General features: G+C 58.4%; 1 protein-coding gene across 1 annotated transcript in view; it reads left to right on the top strand.

Annotated features, from left to right (window-relative positions):
- Nucleotides 1–26,854, top strand: part of LARP1 (La ribonucleoprotein domain family member 1) — a 64,372-nt gene that overhangs the window by 25,367 nt on the left and 12,151 nt on the right. Inside the window, exons 2-4 of the mRNA XM_019534741.1 lie at nucleotides 17,240–17,396; nucleotides 18,492–18,609; nucleotides 26,131–26,192. Coding sequence (XP_019390286.1) covers nucleotides 17,240–17,396; nucleotides 18,492–18,609; nucleotides 26,131–26,192 — 337 coding nt within the window. The remainder of the gene's footprint in view (nucleotides 1–17,239; nucleotides 17,397–18,491; nucleotides 18,610–26,130; nucleotides 26,193–26,854) is intronic.

A 26,854-nucleotide genomic window follows, 5' to 3' on the forward strand; every position in this document is an offset into this window, starting at 1 on the left:
TTCCCCCCACGCGCGCGGCTGGCCCCGCTCCCCCTCCACGTGGGCCGCGCCGCAGCAGGGCCCTGCCTCCTCGGCGGCGCTGGCATGCAGGCCGCGAGCCTGTCCCTCCCGTGCCCTTGCTGGCGCCGGGGCAGGGGGCGGACAGGCAGGGGAGGGCGGTTTGGGGGTCCCGCACCCCCTTGCGCCTTCCTTCCCCCCCGAAAATCCCTGCTGGCTCCGTAATCCCGCGTGCTGCAAGGGCACCTTACTTCAGCCCCCCTCCCGGTCCCGAAAGGAAGGGTGAAGGGGTGCCAGAGCCGGGGTTTGCTGGCAGGCTCCCCCCAGTCATCCATCTTTCACCCACCGCTGCTTGTAGGCCAAGGCTGGAAATGCTGAACCCTCCATTTTCTTGCTTGCTTTCATAGAGATCACTTCCCTCAGGGAACTGTTTGATAAAATGAAGGGAATCGATAACTAAGAAAATAAATCCTGGGGAGTTTTAAATCGTGGCCTCCTTGGCGAGGGGGCTTGTTGCCCTTTCGCCTTCCTGTGCACACTTGAAATGGCTTTCCCGGCTATGACAGCAGCAGTGAGCGTGCGAGCCTTGGGGTTTTTCTTTTTTTTCCCTCCCCTTTCCCAAAAAGTTAGTACTACCTAATATGATGAATCATCATAGTTATTGATCCGTGGAAGATGGACAGCTCTGCAGTATCTGGGTGCAGCGGTGTTTGGTTTGCATGGGATGATATACAGAAGATAGATTAAGGTCTCCCAAAAAAAATATCCACATGGAGACCGCGGCACGCCCGGATCCCAGGCAGCGATAGGGAAATGACTTGTCTCGACAAAATCCAAGCAATTTTTTTTTTTTTTTGCCGTCTTGGGTTTACTTCTTGGTGGATGATGGGAAGCGGGTTTTATCACGCCTTCATGCAGAGATGAGGCTTCATCATGCTGCTTTCTTGGGCCCTCTCCATTCCCTAGAGAGGAGCCAAAGACTGCCAGCATTTTTAAAGTGCTGTATAAACATTCTGGATCCCGGCTGCTGAAGCAGGTTGGTCGTGTTGCCTTCCCTCTTCAGTGTATTCCCGGTGCTGTTTGCTGTGGGCAGCCTTCGTGAACTGCAGTATTTGTCTTCAGCCTTCTAAAAAATACAGGGCAACATCCTTCCGGTGCAAATGGGGTGGACCGATTTCCAAGGTCTGCTCTGACTCTCTGTCTCTTGTGCCTTCATGTTGCAGGCTGTCAGGAGCACCCAGCAAGGAATATCCTGGTTACAAAGTGGGGGAAACCCTTCAGAGGAACAAAACCGTAGACTTTGGGAAGGATCCAGGCTGCGTTAAGTATTAGGCGGCACACCAGGGGTTTTTTGGTGGGGGGAGGGGAAATGCTAGCATTGATATTTTTATTTATTTTTTAATGAAGAAGACGGCATTTGTCAGAAGGAATCCGTTGCGCTCTGTTGAAGAGTCGCAGTATTATTCTCCAAGGTGTTTAAATAGTGCAGTTGAGTTGCGGTGCATTTTTCTGGAGCTTGGCAGAGGTGGCCGTAGTTCTCACAATGCCGGCCTTGTCAATATTAGTCTGCTCCTTTGCTCTGGGGCATTGTTTCTTCTGCCTCTTAACCAAGGGGAGAGAGAGAACTGTTTGTAAAATAAACACAGTTGTCACAAGCTTCGGATAGGCGAACTCGCAGCTGAGACCTGCCTGGGCTTCCTCCCGGGCTTTGGAGGCCTCTCCCGTGGTTTGAGACGTTCTCTTGCAACTTTTGGTTGAGGATTGCTTAAGGCAGAAGCTTGCGGATTTGGGGAGACGGGCTTCTAGGCTGAGCAGACGTCTAGGCGTGTCTCGCATGGGCTCCAGCAAGGTCTTTGTGAATTTTTTTCACCTCAAAATGGGGCAAGTCGCAGCAAAAGCTTTTTAGTGTTTCTTTTCAGGATACCCCAAGTAGGCCAGGAGCCTCCCCTGGAGCTGGGCTTTGCACTGGAAGTGCAGAGTGCTGCCGGGCCCTGACCCTGCCAGACCCTGGAGCTGCAGTCTGAGCCCATAAGCGGTCATTTTAATTGATGCACAGGGTGTAAAGCAGCAGGGCGGACCCGGTGGCCCTTGTGTGGTGTCTGGGTCTCTAATGATCCGTCTCCAAAGTAGCCCTCGTGAAGTGACAGACGAATGGCGTTGAGCAGACGTGCAGACTTCTGGACACGCTGACTCCTGAATTGCGGCGTCGTGGCCGTTTTCTGGGCTGAGAGCTTGCCTGAGTGGAAATAGTTAATGGTCTCGTGTCATGCTGTGGCTTTGAGGCACATACCCTGGGGCCCGAGGCAGGAGCATGAGGACGCAACTTCGTTCTTGTGGGTTTTTTGCCAAAGGTAGGATTTCTACCAGGGCCTCGAGGTGAATCGAGCGTGCACCTGCCCTAGCACACTTGGGGCACGTTCCAGCTGGGACTGAGCTTCAGAGCTGATTTAAATCACTCTGCATTTCTAGGACTGAGGGCTATATTGAAGCAAAACAGCCCTCACTTGTGTTGGATTGAACCACGCGGGGACTTGAGGGGAAAAAAGTGGAAGAGTGCACTGAAGAAACCTGTGAATGGTTCTCTTTGCAATGCTCAGAAAAGAAAGCCTCTTTCCTCCAGAGTTTTTAGTAGCTCAGCTTTGCGGTTCGGTCAGAGGGTGCTGGCGAGAGTCGGATGTATGAGGGAATTTGTTGGGGGGCTTTTAGGGTAGCACAGGTAAAGTTTCTCAAATAAGCAAGCTCTGTGTTGGAAGCTTTACCAAGCTCCAGAGGTGCGGACAGGGTTGGGGATGGGGGTCTTGCTTTTCTCTTCCTGTTGGTCTGGTAACGAGCTAGGGAGCTGCTTTCCCTTGGTACACGCGCTTGCCGTAGGTGCACTTCCTGCAGTGTAAATGAACCAAGCCAGTAGCCAAACTAGCAGGAGAAGCCTCGCCACCTTAGTGTCCGTACAGTAGGAAGCGGAATGTGTCCCTAAGGAAACACCGTGCTCTTCTGTGCCTCTGCAGGTGCCTGGAAATCCAATATTAAATGCATTGCTTCTCCAGAGAATTGGGCAGGAGGAGAACACTGGGGCCTAAGATTACATCTCCTAGAACAGCTTGTACCCACTTGGTTAGCCCGTGGGTGGCTGCACAGCTGGGCTGATGTGGCATGCTAGTGCAGAGGGGGTCTGGCGTTCCCAGCGCGCCCGCTGGCAAACCCACTGCATCGGCTCCGAGGTGGCATCGATGCTCGCCGTGCTTTAAATTTACCTGCGGCTGCTCTCAGACATGAGACCCTGCTGGCGCTCGTGACGGTGCTGCGAGCAGCTGAGGTTTGTCTCCACTAGCCCGTGCGCGTGTACGCTGTCGCCAGTAACCGTGTGTCGTCTCTAGCCAGTATCTCTGTCGGAAAGGTATTTTTAGTTTTTCTAAGGCGGTTTCTAGCTTGCTCTCTGGCGTTGCTCTTCCAGCTGATCTAGAAGCATAAGAAGTCCCATCCGGAAGGTACACCCTAGTTCCTTCTAACAAGTATCCGGGGTACAAAAGTAACATGTAACGAGGCATAGTCATGCGTAGCCGCCTGCCCTGCAAAGCTCACTGGCCTTTCGTCCCTCGAATGCGGAAGAGACTGGGTGGGCCCCACCGATGCTTTCCTCTGTAGCTTGGGGGCGCAGGCTCGACTGGGAGCCAGGGCGGCTCTTGCCCCATGACACACAGGGAGAGGATTGCCAAGCCCGAAGCACACCTTCCCATTAGGTGCTCGTGCGCCTCGGCGTCCGGGGCTTGGTGAAGCAGCAAGCGTGGGTTGCCAAAGAGTTGGGTAACTCTCATGCTGGCTTGGCTTTGCTTAGCTTGCAACAGGGCTCTCTGCCATTGTGGCATGAGTGCCCCCCTCCAGAATTTCCTCTCTTCCGAAATATCCTTTAACTCTGATCCCACGACTCAGGTTTGAGGAACTTTGACTTGCTTTTTTTGGGGGGGCTGGGACTTCCCGCTGGGGGAGTTTGAAGGTCGGCTTTTCCTCCCTCTCACCCTGCACCTATGCCCTTCAGATTTATTCTGGACCTTTGCCCTGTTCTGCACTGTTGGTTTTAGGGAAGGTTGGGTAATGCGGTGTGTTGGCTGAAAGGTGACTCTCGGCCCCTTGTTGCCGGGACACTCTGTCTTCCTGAAATGATGCTAAATTCCCAGTTCTAGTCAGATTATTTTTATCAACTTCCCCCCTCCCCCCCCCCCTTTTTGAATCTTTCCAGTGAATTTTTTTTGGCCTTCCTACATTTGTAGCATGTGTGGACTGCATTTACCTGGGAATCCTTGGGCTCCTAAACCCCCTAGGCCTCTCTGGAAAGCCCAGTGATAAGTCTTTCTGGTGTCCAGGCTAGAAACTAGGTAGAGCAGAGCCAGATCTGCATCACTAAGTGAGCAAAGAGGGCGGTTGTTCTCCGCTGGCTGCTCCCGTCCCCTGTTCAGACCTGTAATCCATGGGGTATCCTAATGAGCCATGTCAGAGCCTGCTCGGGAAACACCGCTGCTGCAGCCTCTTATCTGAAAGGTGCCAAGTGGGGTCCCTTTTCCTAGCCCCGCTGAAAGCCATTAGGGTAAATTCAGCCTGGTTGCCTTCCTGTAAGATATTACTGCTTGGGGTCGTAGGTCAGCTTGTTACAAGCTGTGGCTTCCATGGTTGCAGCCACTGGTAACACTTGCATTGGCAAACTACAAAGCGTTAATCAACACCCTCCCTCCCCCCCAAAGTTGCATCCTAGAGCAAAATGTAACGTCATCCTTGTGGAGCTCTGTCTGCCGTAAGTTTGGGTGGTTCTGCAATCTCAAATGCAAACGGCCTAGCAGCTCCGCATTGGCTTGCTTGCTGGCAGGGCCCGCCCAGACGCCTCGCTGGTGGTCCATGCTGATAACTGCTGGCAGAGCCAGACAGAACTAGGTCTCCTCCCAGTCCTGAGCTTTCACCGTAGGTGTTGGGCATGCCTGGGTGCTCCTGGTTTTTCCACTCTGGCACAGACTCCCTTTTTCATTCAACCACTCAGTGGGCACATCTACACGTGCGCAGTAACTGAAATTACTGTGCGGTACAGGCACACATCTCGCGTGCACACCTGTACTGTGCACTAAATATGACAGCTTTTGCAGACTTGAGTGTAAATTGGATACCTGCGTGATGCAGGTATCAAATTTGCGCCCAGTTCATTACTGTGCAGTAACAGCACGTTTAGATGCCTTACAGTGCTGTAACCCTCTGTGTGTGGACTGACTTGCGACTATAGTCCCAAATCAGTCCACATGCAGCGTTAATGCACCTTGATGCCTGCATGTGTAGATGCTGGCCTATTCCCACTTACTGTGCAGTAAATTTAAGCCGGTGTAAGTGCACGTGTAGACATGCCCAGTGTCCTTCCTCCTTTGTCCTCTTGCAGGTTCTGATGCTGAAGGCTGCATCACCTGCTGAGAGCTTAGTGGTGACCACGGTTGCTTTTATTCATGCCGATTTTGCCATCTCTGTACCCAGCTCCTTGTTTGTCCCATGCTTAAGAGTAGGTTTAGGTCCCTGCGACTATAGAGGGTATGCTGCAGCCTTGCAGAGCTGAAACCTTTTGTAGATGGCATGCTAGGATACCGCAAGGGTGTTAACTTGGTAGCCTCTGTAGCTGGAAGACCCACACTCCCCATGGCAGCTTCTGCACTCCCACCTGAGTCCAGATAACAGCCAGGGATGCCTGGTATCAGTCTGTGATCTTCAACCATAGCATGCGGGTTGGTTTCTCTTTCATCAGTGCTTTGGTCCAAGCTTTGTGCATTTGAAACCCAGGGTCTGCTGAAGAACCACGGGCAGCTGTTCCATTTGCTTTCTCATTCTCCACATCAAAACTGGGGAAAGTTATTGAGATTGTTGTGGCAAACTTTAAATTCTGGGAACAAATGATTCAGCCTAGTGATTCCTCAGGGGTAAGGGAGGAGGGGGAGCAGGTGAGAAGGGTTTGTCCCACGTCAGTGGGATGTAGCAAGAGCTTGCTTAAACCAGCTGCCTGCGTGGTTCCATAGCAGTGGTCACCGGTGGTCAGAGCCGGTGGGAACTGAGGGTTGCTGTTGAATAAGCCAGCAGAGTCTGCAAGGAAGGCTCCATCCAGCCCAGGGCAGGTGTGGGTATATCAGCAGGGTTGTGGGGGGCGGTAGAGCCAGGCATGTTCGGGGGTGTGGTGATATGCGAGGAGCAGGGGAGGGGTGGGGAATCAGTGACCTTGGTCTCATACCTGCCCCTTGATTGGATTAGTGGCTTCCACTAATGCAGCTTTGTTCCAGACGGCTGCTGAAGTGGGAATGTCGTACTGGAGGCGAGAAGGGGCAGATGCCGCTACAAGACAGATTGGGGAACCGCAAGCTTGGGTGAGCTAGCAGCATAGGGCTGGAAAGGAGCCTCCTAGGCCGTCCCAAAAGGGGCCTCGGGAATTTAGATCTCAGCCCCTCAGCTGCAGAGCAGCACTCCAAACGCGGGCCCTGCTGCAGCGTGCTACAGGCAGAGAGCTGGGGAGAGGAGGGTGCTGCTAATGCTTTGATTACTGCCGAAGAGGGACATTTTTAGGTTAACATGTGCTAGGCAGAGGACTGCGTCCTGTGCTGCAAAGGAAGGGGGTGGGGGAAGAGTCCCAGCTGTCCTTGCCAGTCTGGCGTGGGATGGGGAGATTTCTTCCTGACCCCAAAGCCTGCATTTGGTTTGACCTGGGGTGTGTGAGCCAGGCGCTTGCGTGGTTTCTGAGTACTACTGTGACCATGAGCGTGTGCCAGCTGCCCCCTTCCACCTCCCCCAGCCAGTGCCGAATACTCAGGACTTCAGGATAAGTCAGGGAAGCCTCCCAGAATCCAAATGGCTCACTTGCTAATGGGAGATGGGTTGAAGATCTAATGAACTCAAAGTAGCTAGATGTAGACAAGGCCTAACTGATGATGTTATTCCTGCAAATGAAGAGGGCAAGGCTGCATGGGTCCTGGCCCACAGCACTGTTGTGTACGTTGCACTGGTCCAGAAGTACACAGTCTGGTTTACTCCTCGTGCACCTGGCTCTGCAGAGGCTCCGGTTGTGCCATGCTGAGTGCAAATGTTGTTAACTTTGCATGTGCTGCTGGGGGTGGGCATTCAGTTCCCTGGTGTGCACACGAACGAGAAGGCTGATGATGCAGCGCTGCTCAGGAGGCGCATAGCTGCTGTGATGACCCAGGAGCATCTCTCTGCCTGCCTGCAGTCCCATCCTTTTGGCTGGATGAAGGCTGGCGGAGCTGTGGGAGACGTGCCTTCACCCTGGGGGCACAGGCCGCTGTAGGAGAGGGTGGGGGGGTCTTCTCTTGCACAGCAGCAGCCCCTCCAGCCCCAGCGAGCAGGATAGGAGGAGTTCAGTCATGTCTGCCAGCTCGGGGCCTGTGTGCAGACTGGAAGCAGACATCATGCAGGCCCAGCAGAAGACACTGGAGAGGCAGGGTCAGTCTGGGAACTCGGGCTCTGCAGCTGCTGCTTTAACTGTGGCAGCTGGCTGCGCTGGTAGAAAGGGTTTCAGCTACCAGGGTTAAGCTGTCTGCGTCTCCCCGGAGCACGGTGCTAGCCCGGTCGTATTGCCCTGGGATGCAGCCTTTCCAACGCATGCATCCCTGCTGGGAGAGCACTGGCCGGTGCTTACCTGCCTCACCTCGGTGACCCCCAGCTGCCTTGGGTTGGAGCATTTCATGTGACTTTCCTGGGAAAGGCAAGGTCTGTTTCCAGTGGAGCAGGTTCAAGCAGGCAAGCTGGTCTTGAGGTCCTTAGTGCAAGTGAGGGCACGGAGGGTGTAACTCTAGGCTGCCTTTGCACAGAAGTCCTTTCCGTCCAGCTAGCCCAGTGCCCCATCGTGCTGGGGGGAGTGGGCGAGTATATAGGCTGTGCCTGTCTAGATAGAGCAGCGTCTCCCCCTCTTCCATTATAGCTTTCAGCATTTAAAAAGGCCCAGGGAGTCCTCACTTGCAGGTTGTTGTCCTCGCTGCCGTGTTTTTAATACCCGCCGATGGACCGAACTGCCATGAGTCCAGCCAAGGCAAAGCCCAGGACGCAGCGCTTCAGGACCGGGGTCATGCAGGCTGCATGGCCAGGCTTGGAGAAGTGACTCGGCAGTGGCCTCCAGCACCAGATGCAGGGGAGATGCATGGTCCTGTTGCATTCCCGATGCCATCCCAGTCGACTGGGTCTTGTGGAAATGTTGCCATTCTCTGAGGGGTGGCCATCTGAAACTTTGGGAGGGAGGGTCCCCAGGACGCTGCTTTGATGCCCTTGAGCGGGGGTTAAGGATGCCAGCCATGGGTCTTGTGGGTAGGGACTGGCTGTCCCCAGCTCCATAACAGTCCGGACCCCCCTCCCTCCAGCTAGCCTCGTGTTGTCCATCTATCTGTCTTGCAACGAGAGTCTTCTGCTGGCAGACTGGCTTGGGATACCTGATTTCAGAAGAGCTGGCTGTGCTTCTGGGCAGGCCTTTAACTGTATTTAAATGCTAGAAGTCCACCAAGAGTGCTTGGAAATGCTTTTGCATTGCACTCTGGTTTTGTGTTTTTGTTTTTAATTCCTCCTTCCTGTCTACTTCATTTGGATGCATTGAGCCCCTCCAGAGTTCCCTGGATATGCCCGAGATGTCCAGAAAGGCCCACCCTAGGAGGGTGTGAGGTCCATCCCTCGTCTCCCCATCCGGGGCTTGGGCTATGTCTGCAGCACTCGTCCCTTTTCAGTCTGAAGCGCTGGAGCCCAAATCTTCCCCCTCCCCGCCAGCTTCCCTCCTCCTTTTTTGTTCCGACAGGTTGAGCTACACTAGTGAGAGGCCTTTTTGCTGGGAGTATCTAATCTGAGATGGCTTCCTTTCATCTGACCTTCGGGGTTTTGTTATTGCCTTTGTGATATTCTGTCTCTGCGCAGGACAGGTTTTGGGGTGCCCTTTGCCCCCTCTCCCAGAGAGGAGGGACTGGGGGCTGCCCTTTAATGTCCTGCTTGGCTGTGCGTTTCCAACAACATCGGTTCAGGCTCTTTAATGATTAAATGGCAGGGGCTGGAAGCCAGGTCACCAGCTACGACGTGGAAATAGTAGTGCGCCTTGACTTTTCCCTCGCTCCTTGCTGTGAGATGCCTGATATTTCTGCACTGTGTCCTGGCTGCGGTGTTGATAGGGGGACACTCGGGCCTGTGGTGTTTCCAGCAGTGAGATTTTGCTGCTTATCCAGTTTGCCAGGTCTTATCGGCCCTGGGAGGGGGTTAAATGCGGGGAGCGTCCAATGTTTGCTCTCTGGAACAAGCCCTGATAAATGGCTGGGAGAAAAAGCAGCCGTGACCTTACAGTTATTTGCGTGTGTGAGCTTTGGGGCTGTAGGGTTGCTTGCGGGGAGGGGTCTTCATTTTTTTTTTTTTTTTTAACCCCTGTGGTGCAAATAAATGCAGGTCCTGGTGGGAATAGCTGTGGGTTGTGGGGGCAGGTTGTGGCTTTTGAAGTTTGCTTCTCCAGAGCTCTGGGCCTGGTGTGCAGACAGGTGCAAGTCTCCTGCCGCACTCGGAGCTAGCCTGGCTACTAGCCCAGCCGGACCGGACCGCCTGCTCTTCGACTCGTTCCTGTCCAGAGAGAAGCCTTGAAAGGGGCTTTAGCGCGGACGGGGGAGGCCTTGCCTGCTTTGGAGGCCGCTCGGGATTAACGTGCATCGTGAACACGAAGCCTGTCCCAACGCATGGGTGCCCAGATCTCCGGACTGGGGTGGCATTCACGGTTTGGGCTGGAGGGTTGCCCCTCGGACGTCAGGGTCCAGCGCCCCGGCCCAGATCTGCACCAGCTGTGAGGAAGGACAGCGGGGGGGTTTGGGAGCAGCCTTGCATTTCCTCCCTTATGGCCTTTGTTGCCTCACTACATAGCTGCCAGGGCCCAGGGCTGGGGCTTACCTTAGAGGCTTCAGTGGCCAGCGAGAGCCTGTCCCGAAAGGTACGGCCCCGCAAAGGCTCTTTGCCAGCCCCAGCACTCAAAGCCAGGAAGGAATTGGGTGCGTCCGCGCGTTGTAGGGCTTCAGGAACTTGTGCCTGCATGGCAGGTGAGTCATGCGCACGAGGGAGGAGAGCAGGAGGCCTCTAGGAATCGAAAAGGAAACCAGTGCATGTGCGCCTCTCTCAGCTTGAGGTTTCCTGCTGTCCGCGTCCTGCCGGGCCCCCTCCCTCCCTCCGCCGGCACTGGGGGCATGGCTTTTTACAGGCTTGTCGCTCCGGCGCAGCTGGCTCCGGGCCAGGCTGCAACCTGGGCAGGTTCCTCTCCTCGCTTAATTATTCCGGGGCTGAACGGGGGAGTCGGCTCCCCTGCGCCGTGCCACTTGGGACCGCGTTGCCCGTGGCAGGGAGAAGGTCCCCGCCCGGCTGCGAGGGGGCACGGGGGGGCGAAGCCGGCTCCTAGATGAAAGCAGAGTGCCTGGAAAGAAGCCGCCTCTTTCTGCACCTTTGGCAGAGCACCTCCTGCGGCACCGTAGGACTTCTTTTCCGCTCCCAAATCCCTGCGGCAGCGCGGCCCAGGGGCTCCGAGGGCTGGAATCCAGGCTGCTGACTTCTATTCTTGGCTCTGCCGCTGCCGAGTCCCTGAGTGACCTTAGGGAGGCTGCTTTTCCATGCCTGCAAGAGGGGGAGGAGGGTTTTCAGCGAGGTACCTGGCGAGGACAGGTGCCGGGGTCAGCCAGGGGTTGGGAGCACGCGCTGGTCACCACTGCAGCCTGGTGTGACCAGGGGTCCGTATTGCAGCGATGGGCCCCAGGTCCCCCATCGGGATGCCCCGGGGACGTTTGAGTTGTTGGCCCTGCAAGAAGGAAGAGGAGCAGGCCCTTCCCCTGCGCCCGGGCGGTTGTGAGGGCGGGCAGGAGCACTTGCTCTGGGGCAGACTGAGGAGACTTAAAGTCAGCCCCCTGCAGACAGCAAAACCAGCCCCCACCCAGAGAATAAAGACTCTAGGACAGTCATGCAGGGTTTAAAGCCTCCTGTCCTGGGGCCTGGGCTGCGGCTAGTCCGGCCGTTTCGGGTGCGCGGTACAGGTGCTCTTGCTGTGTGGGTGCATGCCCACACTTTCTGCATCCGTCCTGCAAGCGGCATTCGGCGCCCGGTTGGCATGCCCACCGACTGATGGAGGCCGCCCGTTGCCGAGGGCAGAGTTGAAGCTTTGTGAAAGCCCCTGTTCCCTTTGATGCTTGGGGATTGTGGAGGCAAGACATGCTGCATTGATGGGGTGCGAGTTAAGGACCAGAATAGGATTCTTCGGAGACTCTTCTTGGCCAGGCTGGGGGTACCGCGCGGGGAACCTGCTGGTGCCTGTCGAGGTGCACTTCCTGGGGCAGGTGAGATCGGGCTCTTGCTGAGAAACCGAGTCTGCAGGCGAGGCTGTGGAAGCAGATTTCGTGGCTGCTCTTGACTGCGTGCCAGGCTGCTGCCGCCCCCCCAGCCCCTCTCCCCGAGCTGGAGTGGAAGCCGTGTGGGGCCCGGACGCAGGCAGCTCCTTGCCTCGAGCTGGCGTGAAATGCATGTCCCGTGTTTCAGGAAGCCCCGTTTGATCCCAGCTGAAGTGAGGACCCAGCATTGCCTCTGCAATTCAGGGCCTGGCGTGTGCATCGCCGGGGAGGGCTGGTTGCACTTCCGGGGCCCGGGGCCCTGTAGTCAGGTCAGCGGGCTCAAAGAGCGGCGCTCGCGTTTCTGCTGCTCCCCTGGGGACAGCTGCGGACGAGAAGAAAGTGGTGCCTGATTTAAACTCCTCTGGGCACATCAGGTGCCACTTGTAATTGGCAGGCTGGTTTCTGATCTCGCCGGCTGCGCGAGCAGCAGGAAGCCGGGGAAAGCACGTCCCACGGGGACTTCCGACCTGGCGGGCTCTGGCACGCTCTGCTTTGGGATTGCAGGTGTTTTCAAGGCAGCTGGCTGTGCAGGGCCTTTGCGCAGATAGTCCTCTGCTCTGCAGCGAGCTGGGAAGGGGAGAGGCTGCCTCCTGGTTCAGGCGTCCGGCCCCCGAGTCCTGGAAGCTGGGCCAGGGAGCAGCCCGCGCGCTTTGGCCGCCGTGAGCAGACCTCGCTTGCAAGAGCAGCTCCTGGCACTCGCGTCCTCAGCCACCCACGTTGGAGACTGACCTGGTGTCCCAAGCACAGGGGGCTGCAGCACATCTCTAGGTCCTTTGGGCTTCCTTTCCAGCCCAAAGGTGGGCTCCTCGAGGCAGGGAAATCGCTGCCGGGTAAGCCAAACGCTCGTGCCGCCACTGGTGTTGCCTCCAGGCAGCTGGGCAAACCGATGCACACGCCAGGCATCTGCTTCTCAGCAAATGCCAGTTTCGGGTCAGTTCACACCCTGTGCGAGCGCTGTGGCGTGTGCTGGTTACTTATTCCCCGTTCCCCGGTTTGTCCAGCGGGCCCCGGTCTGGGTTCGTGGGGACATGGGCATGTGCTTTCTGCTCCGGGGGAGGATGAGCGTTGTTCTCCCACGTCATCTACTTGCTTTGATCCGGGAATTGTCCCTGCCCAGGTTGGGCAGGTGGGATTCATCCCCTGGGAAATGGGGTGTCTTTAGGCTGGCGTTTGCAGGGACCCTGTCTGTCTCGCTTTAATGGACACGTGATGCATAGACTGTGAATAAAGTGCCTATCTTCACTTCTCTGCCCCCGGCGGATGGAGGCCTTTGGAGAGCTGGACTGGGAACTGGCAGTCTGGTGGCTCCAGACCGGCCCAGCGGTTTTGCTCCACACTTCAGGCAACAGCCTGGGACTGCCATCAAGGTGGAGGGCTTTGGGGCCCTCCCATCACATGCATTTGGGGAGGTCTCCCTTGTATTTGCACTGCGGCACCTCCAGGACTTGCTGCAAGGACCTCAGGTGACCAGCGATGGGCCCAGGTGCGGGCTGGGGCATCGGTCGCTTGAAGGGTGGCACAGATGAGACGGAGTCGGGGCTTTGCCGCTACCCTGGAAGACCCTTGGTGTAAAGTCAGGCCTCCTCCCACCCCCGACCTCCGGGAGGAAAGCGTGAAGGGTTCCCATGTCTTCAGGAGGTCTCTTTTGCAGCGCAAATCAGGGAGCCACCAGCTCTCCTGGATCCCTGCCCTCGTCCTGCCCGGGGGAAGTTAATAATTAACCTGTTCGTCTCCGTGTCCCTCTGCTCCTCTCTGTCCTGGCCTGCAAAATAAACATGTTTTCTCCAGGTGGAGAGCTTGCCTGGACAGAGGGTAGGTCTCGGGGGCATGTTTGCTAGCGCCATGGCAGGGGTGTGTGGGAGGCTCTGCTTTTCGGAAAGTCTCGTGCCCTCTGTGCCTTGTGAACTGGGACATGGGCGACTGCTCCTCCAGGACCCTGCCTGGCCTGCTCAGTCAGGTGTGGTGCATTCAGCTGGTGGGTCACATCTTTTATCTAGGGACCTGTCTTGCATTGATGCTGGGAGCTGGGCCTGGCTGGCTGTGACCTCTGTGTCTGCACAGGTGCAGGGGCTGTTGCAAAATGCTCTCCCCCTACCCCTTTTTTTGGCCTTGGTTTCCCCCAAATCCTTCTGCCAGGCTGCTGCCTTCTAGCCTAACTTGTGGATGCAGGACTCGGGATGCTCTGCAGTTTTGTGTTGTATGGTGGTGCTGATGCCCGGCAGGCCTAAGTAGTTTCCAATCTACTTGCTCCCCGTCGAGAGAGAGGATGGTACGTGTTTAACTCTCGCACCAGGGCCGGTGCCCGCTGTCTGGGCTTATAGGGGCCAATTGCAAATGCAAGACGTATCTGGGGTATCAAACATGTTCCACTCGTGTTTTAAATCCCTGTTTCTGTCTGCTGCTTCATGGAAAGTCATTGCAGCGCTGGAGGCGGAAACTGGTTATTTTATTTCTTCCCAGAAAGGCTACGAAAGGACTTGCCCTGTTTAGTCAAAAATGCAAACAAGCCGGAAACCTGAATACGCTTTGTGCAGTCCGTGCCTCCAGCATTCGTTTCTCATGGACCTCGGTCTCATGTTTGGTGTTGTACGGAAACCTCCGCACCGCTGGATGCTGGTGATGGCTCTTGGCTGTCTTGGCATGAGTCTTGAAGCGTCCAGAGGTGCCCGTGTTTGCAGATGGTTTTAGCCACTCCTCCGTTATGACCTTCCCTTGTATGCGCTGCCAGATCCTCATCCAGGCACATAGCGCCATATCAAGATGGCTAGGAAAACCATGGGGCTACCACCTGGGAAGCTGGTTTAGCAGGGCAGGGATGGAAAGAAGCCTTTCCATTTAACGCTTCTGGGCTCCGACACCAAGGGCATCGCGCGCGTTGCTGTGCGTAGGAGGCAGGTCAAAAAATCGCTGCTGCATGCTGGATGGGGCTGTGCATTTGAATGCGTAGCTCTGTGAAGCGGTCGCAGCGTTTCACGTTGGACTTGCTCGTGTCGGCGGCTGGCAGTGTCCGCGCGCGATGGCTGGAACGGTTCGTGCTTGCGGGGCAGGTGGTGCAGAACGCCTCGGAGCCAAGCTACCTGGCCTAACACGCGTGCAGCCGAAGCAGGAGAAACGCGCCTGAAAAGGTCGGGGTCTGAGATGCCCAGGTGGGCAGGCTTGGCGGGAGCCCCATGGAGTTGGGGGCCTGTGATGCTGGGGCATCTCCAAAAAAGAAAGAGTCCATCTGAAGTCTGGCTTGTCTCTCGCAGGCAGAGACTTCATTGTGGTGTCGCTGGAGGGGAGAAGAGCGCTGACCCTAGGGTGGAATTAGGTGTCGTGGAGAGGCTGGTGTTGCAGAGCCGGCGATGCAGACCATGCATCTCTGAATCGAGGTGGTGCCCTGAGGCCACTACCTAGCGGGGCACTGCTCCCTGTGTGACCGTGGGCAGTCGGTCTCCCTTGGGCCTCAGTTTCCCCGCCGTGAGGATAAAGCCCATCCATAGCTGAGCAGCCCCTGGAGATGGTGATCCCCGGGACCACGTCGCTCTCTCCCCAGAGACTCAGATGCCCTAAAAATAACCCCAGCTTCAGTGATGCATCCAAGCTTTATTCTGTTTATTTTCCCAAAACGACCTTACAGACATTTGGGCAGCTTGTCAGCTTTAGCCAAAAAAGCAAAAGGCCACTGCGCCCGGGCGAGGGTCCCATTAAAATTGGACCCTGCTAGCCTGTCCTGGAAATGCAGCCACGGGTAACTTTGCAGGGCCACAGCTGCAGAGCCGGTCTTTCCCCTGGGTTCGCAGGGGGTCCTGGAGAGCGAGACCGTCGCCAGCGAGGGTGGGGTATTTTGGGGGTGGCAGTTGCATTGCTGCCCGCGCTGAATGCAGCTGGCGGTCAGTCCAGCACCAAGCACAAAGAAAACGCACCAGGGAGCAGCAGGGTGGACGTATTTCCACGAGGCGCTCCTCCAGCCTCTCATTAAGCCTTTATCGACTTCGCCGGGCTTCAGAGTGGGCCCAAGAGCAAGTGGCCGGGGGTGCCCTCGTGCGAAGCTGTGGTCTTCCCTCCGTCTGAAGCCAGGGACCCACTGCATCGGAGATCTTGGAAATGAAATGGTCTTTTGGGTAGGGCCAAAGTACATGTTTGTGGTAAATGATAGTGTGTGCTTTTCAGTAAATGCAGCCTACCTGACAAAATAGCAGTGCAGAACGCGCCTCCAGCGAGGCTTCCTCCCCCCCCAAGCAGCTGCATCATTTTGCAAACAAGGAATCTGTAAAGACTTAAACACCGTTGCTTTTATGGCATGGCTTTTTCTTCCATGACTGCCAATCTGGTGCCAGCGCAGAACATCTCGGAAGGTGCGGAGCCGTGTATGTACGTACGTATGCATTATACGTGTGTATGTATGTACACACATTTCTTCCATGTTAAGTTTATCGTGAAACCTTGCTATCTTAAAACTCTCAGGACTGTACATGCAGCAAGCTCGGAAGAAATGAAACAGCTGGCTGTGGGGAAGGGCGGTTGCCTTGGACCGAGCCAGCTGTGCTACCGGGGGCAGCTTTCGGGACAGGTGCCTGGGTGCTCAGCTCTTAAGGACCTGGTCAAACTTGTGGCTTAGAGCCCAGGTCACGACTGCTCCCATTTTGGCTTCGTGCTCTGGCATCCGTGAAAGGCCTCGCTATGTGCAGTTCTGCGGGCCGGGTTTGCAACAAGAAAGGATTAGCGGTTTTCGGACTTGTCGTACTTGGCAGGGCGCGATCCCGAGGCGGGCTTACGTGTCCTCTACCCCGAACACCTCTAATTCCTGGCAGTATCCACTGCGTCTGCAGCGGGCATCCTACGTCTTTACATCCGCCTTACGTAAGTAGTCGAGGGGTTATCTCCCTTGCTGCTTCTGCCTGAAGGCTTTGGGAGCACCTCCGTGCTCTCCAGCTTTCGGAGAGGCTTTCGATCTCTCGGTGTCGTGCGTCTGTGAGCCACGCACGTGTTCCCAAGATGTGTTCATGCAGGGGGTTGTGAACGTGCCTGGTTGTGTTTCAGTGGTGGCGGTGGCTCTAGCACAGTCGAGCTCAGCCAGGGTGCCACGACACCTGGGGGAGGTGTCGCGCCACGTTGTCAGTTAGGTGTGCAAACACGATTGACAAGATCAACCCGGAGACTTCAGGTAGAAAACCCGAGTTGTGGACTTTCTGGGGTCTTTGTAGTGGAAGAATTGCCCTATGATTTTTTTTGTGAAGAGAAGACTAAGACTTGGCATTTTCCGAGAGCCTAAAAACCACTGCTGCAGCTGGGACCACGTATCGGCTGCCTTGCTTTATTACTTGAATTCTTTTTTTAAGAAAATCTTTAGCTTCTGGAGAGGTTTCCCTTAACCTGCTGAAACATTTGGGGGCCCTGCTGGGTCTCCAGCAGTAGAAGCAGATGCATTTACCAGCTAGAGATAGATCCACTTACTGCTTTCTGGGGTGAAGCCTTCTTCAAATGGCCTACCCCAAGGAGATGCCTTAAATTGGGCTTTTATTTTTTTTAAAAGAAGACTGATTTAAAAAAAAAAAACAACCCCCAAACCTCCTTCTCTGCTTCCCCTGTACTACAAGGGCATATTGCATTTTGTGATTTATTTTCCTTGGGCCCCATGCCCTGTGTGGGTGTACCCCCGGGGGGCAGGAGGGGACTGATGCACGTTGCATTCAGGCAGGGTTCGTTTGCAGCCGGTCCCGTAGTCCAAGGTAGAATCGTTCCAGCTCGATGCATGGACGAGATGGAGCAGGCGCTCTGGAAATCCCTTTGGGGGGCTCAGGAAGGTAAGAAAGGTGACCGTTCCCCACTTTAGGTTTGCTAGTTCACAAACCTCTGGTGCACAGCCCCGCACTGCTGACGAACCGATCGCTGGCTGAGCGCAATGCTGAGATGTTCATCCAGGAGCAAAGCGGAGCGGGGCTTGGCCTAGCCCGAGAGCGCTCCATCCCGGCGCTCGCGAGCACAGGTTCTGCAGACGGGCGTATCGACAGCTCGGACCAAGTCAGCCTTTGAGAGAGAAGCAGGGCTGCGGCAGCCTGCAGTTATGCCTGGGAGGCTTTTCAGCCCAGCGGATTTGTGGAAGGGCACAGAAGGGAGGGCCCGTCCTTTTTTGCAGCGCCCTCGGAGGAGGGCTCTGGGATTTCTTTTTCCCCCCTCGCTGCTTTGCCACGGGTCTGCCATCGGGCACGAGGTCTGGAAGCGCAGAAGCCACGGCTCTGCTGGCGTGGGGTTGCAGCCGTCTGGCACGTGGCGCGCTCTATTCCTGTCTGGAGTGCGTCGCCGGTTAAATATTTACAGTAAGCGGGTCGGCCGCTTCCGAGGAAGGTGTTGTCGGGTTACACAGCCCCCCGCAGCGGCTGCAGGCACGGCGGCCGCCCATTAAAGGGATTGAATCTGTGCAGAGCCGCGGGTTTGGCTGCGACCGTCCTGACCCCCTGGCACCTTGCTCCTGGGCAGCGGTGGCCGCAGCAAAGCCAAGCTGAGAATATCCCTCCAGACGCCGATGGATGCTGGGGCTGGGCGGGGAAGCGGTGCTGGCTTTTCCTCGCGTGGCAGGCGGGCTGCGTCGGGTTCCCTCGTGCTTGCCGGCTCTGAGAAGGGGCTGCGTCTGCGCGTTGCTCCTGGTCCCCGGCCGCCGCAGCATCCCTGCCGCGTGCAGCATCTGTGCTGCTCGGGCTCTCGGCTTCCTCGATCGGACACGGGCGCGAGCTCACACGTGGCGCCGATGGGGCTGGCGTGTGGACGTGGTGACTGGCTCCAGCCCCTTCTTGCGGGGAAATGGGAACGGTTTCTCCTGCGTCCTTGTACTGCAAGCACCCGTCCGCCCCCGGGCCGGCTCCTGCCACTTGTGCGCCGAGTCTGCCGTTCTCAGCAGAAAGGCTGGCCGGCTTTGCACGGGGAGTGGCAGGATCCCCGGGCTGGGGGGGGCGGGGGGCGCGCCTGAGCAGGTCATCGCTTTTTCGAACTAAATATAGTTGACGGCGCTTTCATAAGGCAAGGATTTCTGCGTCACGTGACCGGCTTTATCCTCCCCTGGCCGTCAGTCGGGCAGTGCGGATCGTGTATCTGAATGGGTAATAATTAACTGTTAACTAGCTTTTCATTAGAGCTTGGTGGAAGCAGGCGGGCGCGGGTGCCCTCCGCGGAGGGGAAGGCAGGAGCAGTGGCGACCGGCCCCCCACGGCCCCTCTGCGGTCGGGAGGCCCCCCCGAAGGTGAGCGTCTCTGGACAGCTTCCCCCGCAGGGGGGTTTCCTGGCTCGTGCCGCCGGTTGCATGTCACAAAACCCCTGCGGAGGAGAGCCTGACCCTCGGACTCGCGGCGGCGCGGCCTGCGTCAGAGCCGCCCGGGCCTGGGCTCTTTCCCAGGGCGGAGGCAGGAGCGTTTCTCCTTACCCCGCGGCGGGGGCAGCTGGGAAAGCGCTGGGCCGTTCCCAGGGCCTCCCGCGCAGCCGCGGCCGCGGCCCACGTGCTGACAGGCGGCCGCAGGTGGGGGAGCTCCCGGGGCAGCGAGCACCGCCCCGCGCCGTTCCGCTTTGCAGGGAGCCTTCTCCGGCACCCGCCGGGACGCGTCGCCTGGCGTCTCGGCGCTGGGAGCTGCTGCCCGGCGCTTTTTGGGAAGCCCAGGTTGCCGCCGACCTCTGCGATTGCCCCAGCGCAGCGCGGGCAGCCCCACCCCGGTCTCCCCTCCTTTGCTGCCGGCCGGCCCCTCCTCTTGGTCGCAGGGCGACCGTGAGCAAGCTCCTGACCTGCTTTAACGCCAGGGAGGCCTGGAGGCCGCATCCTGGGCGCCGTCCCCGGGGCTGGGGTGGGTGGCTGCTGTGTGCGTACTGGTGATTACAATGCAGCTCTTCCCCGAAGAGCGTTTCTGGGAAGCTCGGGGCTGCAGGGGCAGGGGGAGGGCAGTTGTTTCGTTAAAAGACTCCGTTGCAGTCATCTGTGCCGTAGCCCTGCGGGTGCTTTCGTCCTCCGATTTGGGCCTTGATGGGGAAAAACCTCGTGGTGGGGGCGCCGTGTTGCGCCTCTTGCGTATGTCCCCAAAACCAGAAGGACTAGAAGGGGCGTGTTGTGCTGCCGGGGGTCGGACTAGATGCGACCTCCCGAGCTGCCTTCCAGCCCTCCTTGTCTTTGCTGCTGCGTGCGCTTGGTTCATCGGGCGTCTCGGCCGTGTGAGGCCACGGCTTGGAGCGTCCAGCTTCTGCCCACAGAGGTGTGAGCGTGTGTGCAGCCGGTGCATTTTGCTGCTGTAACATCTAGCAGGGGGACTGGTGTGGGGCGCGATGCCTGTGTGCAGCTGAGCAGGCCTCGGAGCCCCGCTCGGTGCCTGTGTCTCCTGCGGCGCACATCCCTGGGGTGCAGTGGGCTGTTTCTCTCCCCTCCCTCCCTCTACTTCGGCCTCCTGCCTGTTGCCCACCCAGCGGGTACTGCCTCTGCCTGTCCGGGGGGTCCTGCATTCGCCCCCTCTACCTCAGTGCCGCAGGGACTCGAGAAGCGCATGCACCTTGGCTTGGTTGGGTGCACAAGGAAGTCCTCCGCACACGCATGCATTGACTGGGGGTGATGGCAGCGGTGCCCAGGGGCTTGGATACCTGGCTTGGCAGCAGGTTTGTGATTCAGGGGTGCAGATGGGGCTTTGGGGGGTCAGCAGCAGGTGAGGTTGAATGTTGCACTTTTGAACGTGTGCTGCAGCTTTCCAGGTCCGGACAGACGCACCAGCCTTTTCTAGGTGCGATGAGCCTGTAGACGCACGCACACGAGCGGCTGCTTTCTGGACTGACGGGGCACCGCAGCCACATCCCCACGCGGCCTCGGAGGAGAATCTGCAGTGCTGGTGGTGATGCCCCAGCCCGTTGCGCCGGTCCCCACGCCGTGCTCCTGCGTGCTCGGGGCTGCAGCTCGGGAGATTTCCTGGCACACTCGGCGCTTCTGTCAAATGTCCTTTTTGGAGCTATTTTTAGGAGGCAGCGATCCTTGCAGCCGTTGCATCGTCGTGGAAGGGGTGCAGACAGCCCCCGGCTCGCTGGCACAGCACGGTCGGACTTGCTAGCCGGAGCGGTCTACGCTGGGGAGCAGCATGTGGGAGCGTGCGGTTTGTGCTCCCTGAGCCTGCCGCCGGTCACGCTCCCATGTGTGGCGCGGTCTCGCTAGGCATCCGCAGAGCTGGGAGCTTCCCTAGCCCAGCAGCTCGCCAGCAGTGCATGCAGGCAGCTCCAGCTGCAGCGTGCAGGGGCTAGAGGCCGCGGTGCAATCTCCCTGCCTCATCTCTGGAAACCAGCCTGCCTACAAGCTTTCAGCTGCCGTGCTGGGCACTGACACACCGGTGTTTCTGCGTGGCAGAATACATAGCAGAGGAAAGGGGGATGTGTGTGTTTTTTGCATGCACATGCGTGTGCTCCTACAGGCCCCTCTCATAGCGGTGGATTGACGCTTCGGCTCCAGGGAGCACGCTGCTGCGTGACACCCATGCCCCTTCTCTTCTGGGATGCTCTCCTTTCCAGGCAGAAATGCAGTTGCCCCCAGCCTGTTTGTGAGCGGCCAGTGCCTGCTGCTGCACAAAGGGCTGTGTGAAGGGGTGCTTGGTGAAGGGAGCCCCTGTTTAGTAGCTGCGGTGTGCCGGGGGGGTTTCTCTCCCCTGAAATGCAACAGCGGGTGTTCAGTCATGTCTTGCAAATCCACGTCTTTTATGCAAAGTCATGTCTTGCAAATCCAGGTCTTGCATGCAAATCTTAATGCGTTTGTGTGTGTGTGTATGTGTGTGTGCATGGGCAAAAGCGACTGCAAGGGGCTTCCCCCTACACGAGACATGTGGCGCTGACACCGGGGCAGCTTCGGCAGGGTCATTCTGCAGCCCCCCTCTCTGCCTGGCCTTGCTGGGGTGCAAGGCATCCCCGAGCTACTACCAAAGATTCCCAAATGTTCTTTGATCATAAACCTGGAGGGACGTGGAGCCTGCAGTGCCGTGATGCACCTAAAGAAGCCTCCAGCGGGGTCGTGCTCCCCTCCCCGCCCCTGCAGCGCTGCCGGTGAGTCAGCACATCCCCGCCAGCAGCTGCTCGGCTCTCCGTGGGCCTTGCCGGGTCTGACAGCCACCAGCCGCCGATGCTCGAGGGGAGTCTGGCTCCTTCCTCGGAGCGGGCTTCCGGTCACCAGCTGCCCCCGGGGAAGCTTTCCTCTTGGTGGCCGGCGGCTTCCCCACGCCCCAGGCTTGGCTCGTGAAGCGGCCTTGGTATCCCACGGATGTGAGCAACCTGCACCCATCCCAGCAGGAGAGAGGAGCGGCTGCTCATCTCCCCATTGCTGTCTGCTGCATCTAAATCCTGGCTGATTTGTAGAGAGTCTGTGTGGGGTTTTCCTGGGAGCCCAAGGGGATTAGGCACCTGTAGGTCACCAGATTCTAAGGGGAAGAGGGCAGCCGTTTCCCTGTGCTCCAGCAGATGGGTTGGGAGTTTAACCCCCCCCCCCCTCCACACTGCAGCTAAACCGCCCAGAGCATGGTGTGTCCAGCTGGGTGACTCCTTGCCTCCAGCCAGCCTCTGCAGTGTATTTCCTCCTGCGCGCCAAGCCCCCGATGGACCACGGGCAACCGGAGACCTGGCTGGGAGAGGAGGATTTCCCCAGGCGGCTCGCAAATCCGTCTCCCAGCCGGAGCACAGTGCTCGAGAGCTCAGCATCTCTTCCTGCGAGCGCGTTGCAGGCGCTAATTAGCGGAGAGGAAGAGTTATGCTGCTGCATTGTCCGTGCCGCCTGTGCGGGAACTGCGGTGGTACCTCCCGGTTCGCCGCGAGCCTCGTGGCCTGCCGTGCTGCCCCAGGTCTCGCTGCAAATGCAGCTCGGTGCTCACGCTGCGGAAGAAAGCAGTCGCTCCCTGGCACTTTTGCTGCATGGGCTTCTCCCATCTCTATGCAGGCTCCAGTCGGTATATCCAGACTGGGGGAGGCGGCCTGGCGCACACTGCTCACCATCGGTGCGTGCTTGGCTGGGGTCGGGGGGCTCTGCCTGGCTTGCGTACACTCCCGCCTACACCTGTATGTCAAGGGGGGGTCCTGAGCTGGCTCCGCTGGGTTGGAGGTACCTGCCCCTGCCCCTTCTGCAGCATTGGGGGTGGGCGCAAGCTTTGCCCAGCGTCCCTGCACCGCCAGCTTCCGAGCAGGCACGTTCGTGCCTGGAAAGCTCTGCTCCGAGCTGACTCGCTGCTGCTCACGGCTTGGCCCTGCAGTCTCGCTGACCCGGGGAAGGCTGGCTGGGGCCCTGGATGCATGCAGCTGTGCTGGGAATCCCCCAGGCTCGGTCCACTGCCTCGCACACCCCTTTAGGGCTTCCCTTTCCCCTTCCCAGGAGGGGCTCAGCCCTGCTCCGCTATTTCTGCACCCCCAGAGCTCCCCAGGACCCTTGTTGTGAAGTTTCTTTGCACCGCTGACTACTCCTAACCCCTCTTGGCCCCCTGGGGTACAAAGGAAGTCGCCTCCCAAGCTTCCAGCCAGGGGAACAAGGAGAATAACCGGCATAAATCTTACAAGGCTGCCGGGATCAGCGTGGCAGCATCCAGGCCGTCTCTGTCCCTTGCAAGCGTGCAGTCGTCGTCGTCCCCCCCCGCATGCGCACACCCGTGCATTGCAGGGGCCATGCCACATAGCTACTGGAGCGTGCGAGTGGCCTGGTTTTCTGCAGTGCCGCCGAGCCTCTGCCCCTGGAGCATCGGCAAACCAGGCCGCGGGGTCCTGCTGGCGCGCGAGGTGACTTTGGGAGCTATATTTAGCTGGTTTCATTTGTGGGCATGGAGCAGAGCAGCCAGGGGCTGATGACAAGCGATTCCTTGCACCCAGAGCTGCCCCAGGCTCCCCTGTGTGGGCGCTGGGGCTTTCTGAGGTGGAGCAGGTCCCAGGGTATGGAGCTGAAGCCTGTTCCCTGCGAAGTGCCCGTGCCGGAGGGATTCGGCGGGGTAACCTCTGCTCTACAGCTGTTGCTTACGGAGGCCTCAGCCAGGCTTAGAGCCAGGGACTTTGGCTGCTCAAGTGAGTCACCAGCTGCAAGGCCCAGACGGGAATTGTCTTGATCCTGGGCTGAGTCCACCTGTCCTGTGCGAGAGATCAAAGGAGCAGGACGGGCAGTTCTGCTCTGCCACCTGGCACCCCTTTCCAATAACTATTTGGTTTATTGCCGCCTCGGTCCTCCTTCATGATGGCTTTGAACTAACCCCATCCACCCATCACAGCAGGGCTTCCTGCTCCCTTCTGCAGCATGTGGCAGCCCCACCATGAAGCTGGTTTTCCCCTACGTAGCAGGGGCCATGCTGCGGTCTCTGCATGGCAGCATGCAAGCTGGCTTTGCTGCTCCTGACGGCCTCCTCCTGGATGCTGACCTTGGTTCTTGGGCTTTTTTTGCAGGGAGGAGCAGTTGTGGGACAGGGATGCTTGCTGCGTGTGCAGTGTGAGGCTGTGCCAAAGCTGTAGCCAGGGTATAGCAGAGCAGCATGGGGGGGTGCTGGCAGAGAGGAGAGATGTGGCTATTGGAAGTGTATCTGTCTTTACACACGCGCACAATTGCACGCCACAGACCACCGCTGATATGAGCAGAGGGGGACCTGCCTGAGGGAAGCCAGCTACCAACTCACTGCAGCTGCTAGATCCAGCAGACGCCACTGACCTGAGTCCTGGGAGACCTTCCCCGTTTGGAGATGAGTGCTCGGGTGCATGAGACTCCCGGATAGGAAGCAGCAGGGAGGAGGAAGTGGGACACGAAGTCACGTTGCATGCAGCAATCCAGGGGCACTCGAGCAATGTTGTTACCAAGCCTGGTGCAGGGAGTCTGTATGCACGCCCAAGCGCTCTCTGCCTTATGTTTGCACCCACCAGGTTGGGTGTGATCCAGGGTCTACTTTCAACAGGGCCCAGATAAGCAAGGGACTCTTGCTCCTTGAGGCACCTACCTATTAAAAAAATACTTCCCCAGGGCTACTAAAACCTGTCACGTGGTTGCGAGGGTCTGGGGTCCCCTGCGTGGCTTGCCAAGCTCGTACGAGCCCCCTTCTACGAGCCAGCTGACCCAGGGTGCATCTCTCGGTGCGAACAGGCTTCCCAGGGCATTTACTGCTGGGGGTGCAGTGGCTGTCGTGCCTTCCCCAGCATGTCTCGCCGTGCAGAGGTGAAGCCACTTGCAGATGGTTTCTTGGTCTCCCACAGCTCTGGGTGATGCCTTGCACAGCTCGTGGGAGCAGCAGTTGAACTGTGCAGCCTCAGAGGGGGAGCGATTCATGGGTTAAGCCTGGGGCCCAGAACCCCTTGAAGGCGCGGGGTAGAGCAAGGCTGGCGTCGCTCCTTTCTTGGTACCAGAGATTGCAGAAACACGGAGGCAGGTGCTGGGAGGAGGCTGTTCCTGGCATCCTTGCCTCTGTGTTACGGGAAGGAAGGTTTCTCTGCCTGGGCAGGTGCCTGGGGAAAGCTGGGGGAGGTCCTCCTTCCTCTGGTGCTCACACCCGGGCAGTCGGGCCTTGTTATTAGCCGTGTGAAGCTAATTACAAGGACTAGGCAGCTAAACCATGCTGTGGTGGGAGCTGTGTCTGCCCTGGCTACCGGAGCAGCTGAGGGGGCAGGAAGGAAGCTGGGGGTTGCTGTAGGATCGTGGGGGTGGGTGCGGACTGCCCTACGTGACGGAGGAGATGGGAACGCAGGCCCAGGAGCTCAGCTCAGCTCTGAGGCCCTTTCTCTCCCCTCCTGGCCTGGCTCTGACGCGCGTTGTCCCCGGCAGGTCGGGCTCCGCGCCGCCTGCCCCGGCAGAAGTGGCCGTTAACAACTTCCCTTCCTCTGCGGGGCCGCAGAGGCGGGAAGATCCTGCAGCTGTTGCTCGATCTCCAAATGGGCTGCGACCACCGCACTTCCTCCACCCGCCCTCGGTGCGTGGAGAGACGAGCCGGTTATGCTGGGAGGCGGGGGTGACTCGCACGTGGTATCTCGTCAGGGATGGAAACTGGCAAGCCGGCCCCAGGTGCTCCGGGCAGGGGTAGTCTGCTCGCTTTAGCTTCCCCTGCCCCCGGGCAGGAGTAGGCGCGCGCTGGTGCTGTGCGTCGGCTGTTCCACACCCCGTCCTTAGCGTTGGCCTTGTTCGTCTCTGCCCACCTCCTCCAAGGCAGGGGGGTGGATTTGGTGGGGCAGCCCTACCCACTTGCCCCTATTGCCATGGGCCGGCCTGGCTCCATACCCCACCGGCTGGTCACTGCCTGGGCCGGGCTGGGACCATGCGGCAGTCCAGGCCACGGTGAGGAACAGCTTGCGTCACGCCTGCCTGGCCACGAGAGCCACGTCTTCCTCGCTGGGAGCACTCCTGCTGGCAGCAAGCGTCGGTCCGGCTGCGCGGACAGCGCGTCACGGTGGCGTGGTGCCTCTCGGAGCTGGCAGGACTTGCCTGGCGCAGGTCAAGCGCAGTACGAGAAGGGGCCCAGGCACTTCTCTTTCCCCTTGGCCCTGCTGTGGCTACTGCTGCGCTCAGGCTGAACCGCAGCATGGCCGTACCGGCAAGAAGTGCCGGAAGCTGGCATAGCTGGTGCTGAGTCTGCCATGTGGTTTCTTGAGGCATTTCAGGACACTGCTTGGTCCCGTGCACGGTGCTGTATGAACCTAGTAAGTGCCATGCTGCTAGGGGAGGAGGATGCTTGCCCAGTGCTGCCTCTCTCGGGTCGTCTGCCTGCCAGAGCCGCCCCCCTCCGCCTGCATGTCCTGACGCTCATGTTCTTTGCTTTTGCAGAGCACTCGACACCTGCCAAAGTGGTGAGGGCTGCGAACCCGAGACAGCGGAAGGGAAGCAAGGTACGTCTTGCCCTCCACACGCCCCTGCTTCTGGGTGTCTTAACCAGCCTCCTTCAGCCAGGCATTCGGTATCTCTACTGCAGTCCTAGCCGGGCCCGGATGTGATCGGGGCCTGCGGCGCTAGGTGCAGCACAGACAGGCGGTAAGGGCTGAAATAATGCAGGAGGGGGAGTAACATGCCCAAGGTTGCACAGCTGGGAATAGGCCCCCACGCGCTGTCCTGTCCATGGATCGGTGCCCAGAAGCAGTGCCATCCCCCGAGAGGCTGTTTCCCTCCTTTCTCTGCAGGCCTGAACAACGAGTGCTCCTTGCTGCCGCTGGAGCCTCTGGGAGCAACCCCTGGTCTGTCACAGCTAAGCTAGGCGAGTTGAGGCGCTTAATGGAAATACTGTAGTTCCTTGCAGTGTAGCTGGGACAGACTTGTGGAGTCGGGGCAGCAGCGTGATGGAGAGCGTGGTTGGAAGCGCGTCAGCCTCCCCTCTGGCTGGGCCCGGCTTTGCTAATTTTTAAGGCTGAGGCCACATTCCTGAAACCTGTGAGCCGGCTGCCGTGTCCCGGAGCTGGGCCCGCCCCTGGAGGTGATTAAAGCAAAACCCTCCATCGGGGCAAGACGCAAGGAGCAGGCACCTTCTTGACTACCCGGCCTGTCTTGCCTTGCTCGT

Source organism: Crocodylus porosus, unplaced genomic scaffold, assembly GCF_001723895.1.
Source record: "Crocodylus porosus isolate Cpor-Errol unplaced genomic scaffold, CroPor_comp1, whole genome shotgun sequence".
Classification (NCBI taxonomy): domain Eukaryota; kingdom Metazoa; phylum Chordata; order Crocodylia; family Crocodylidae; genus Crocodylus; species Crocodylus porosus.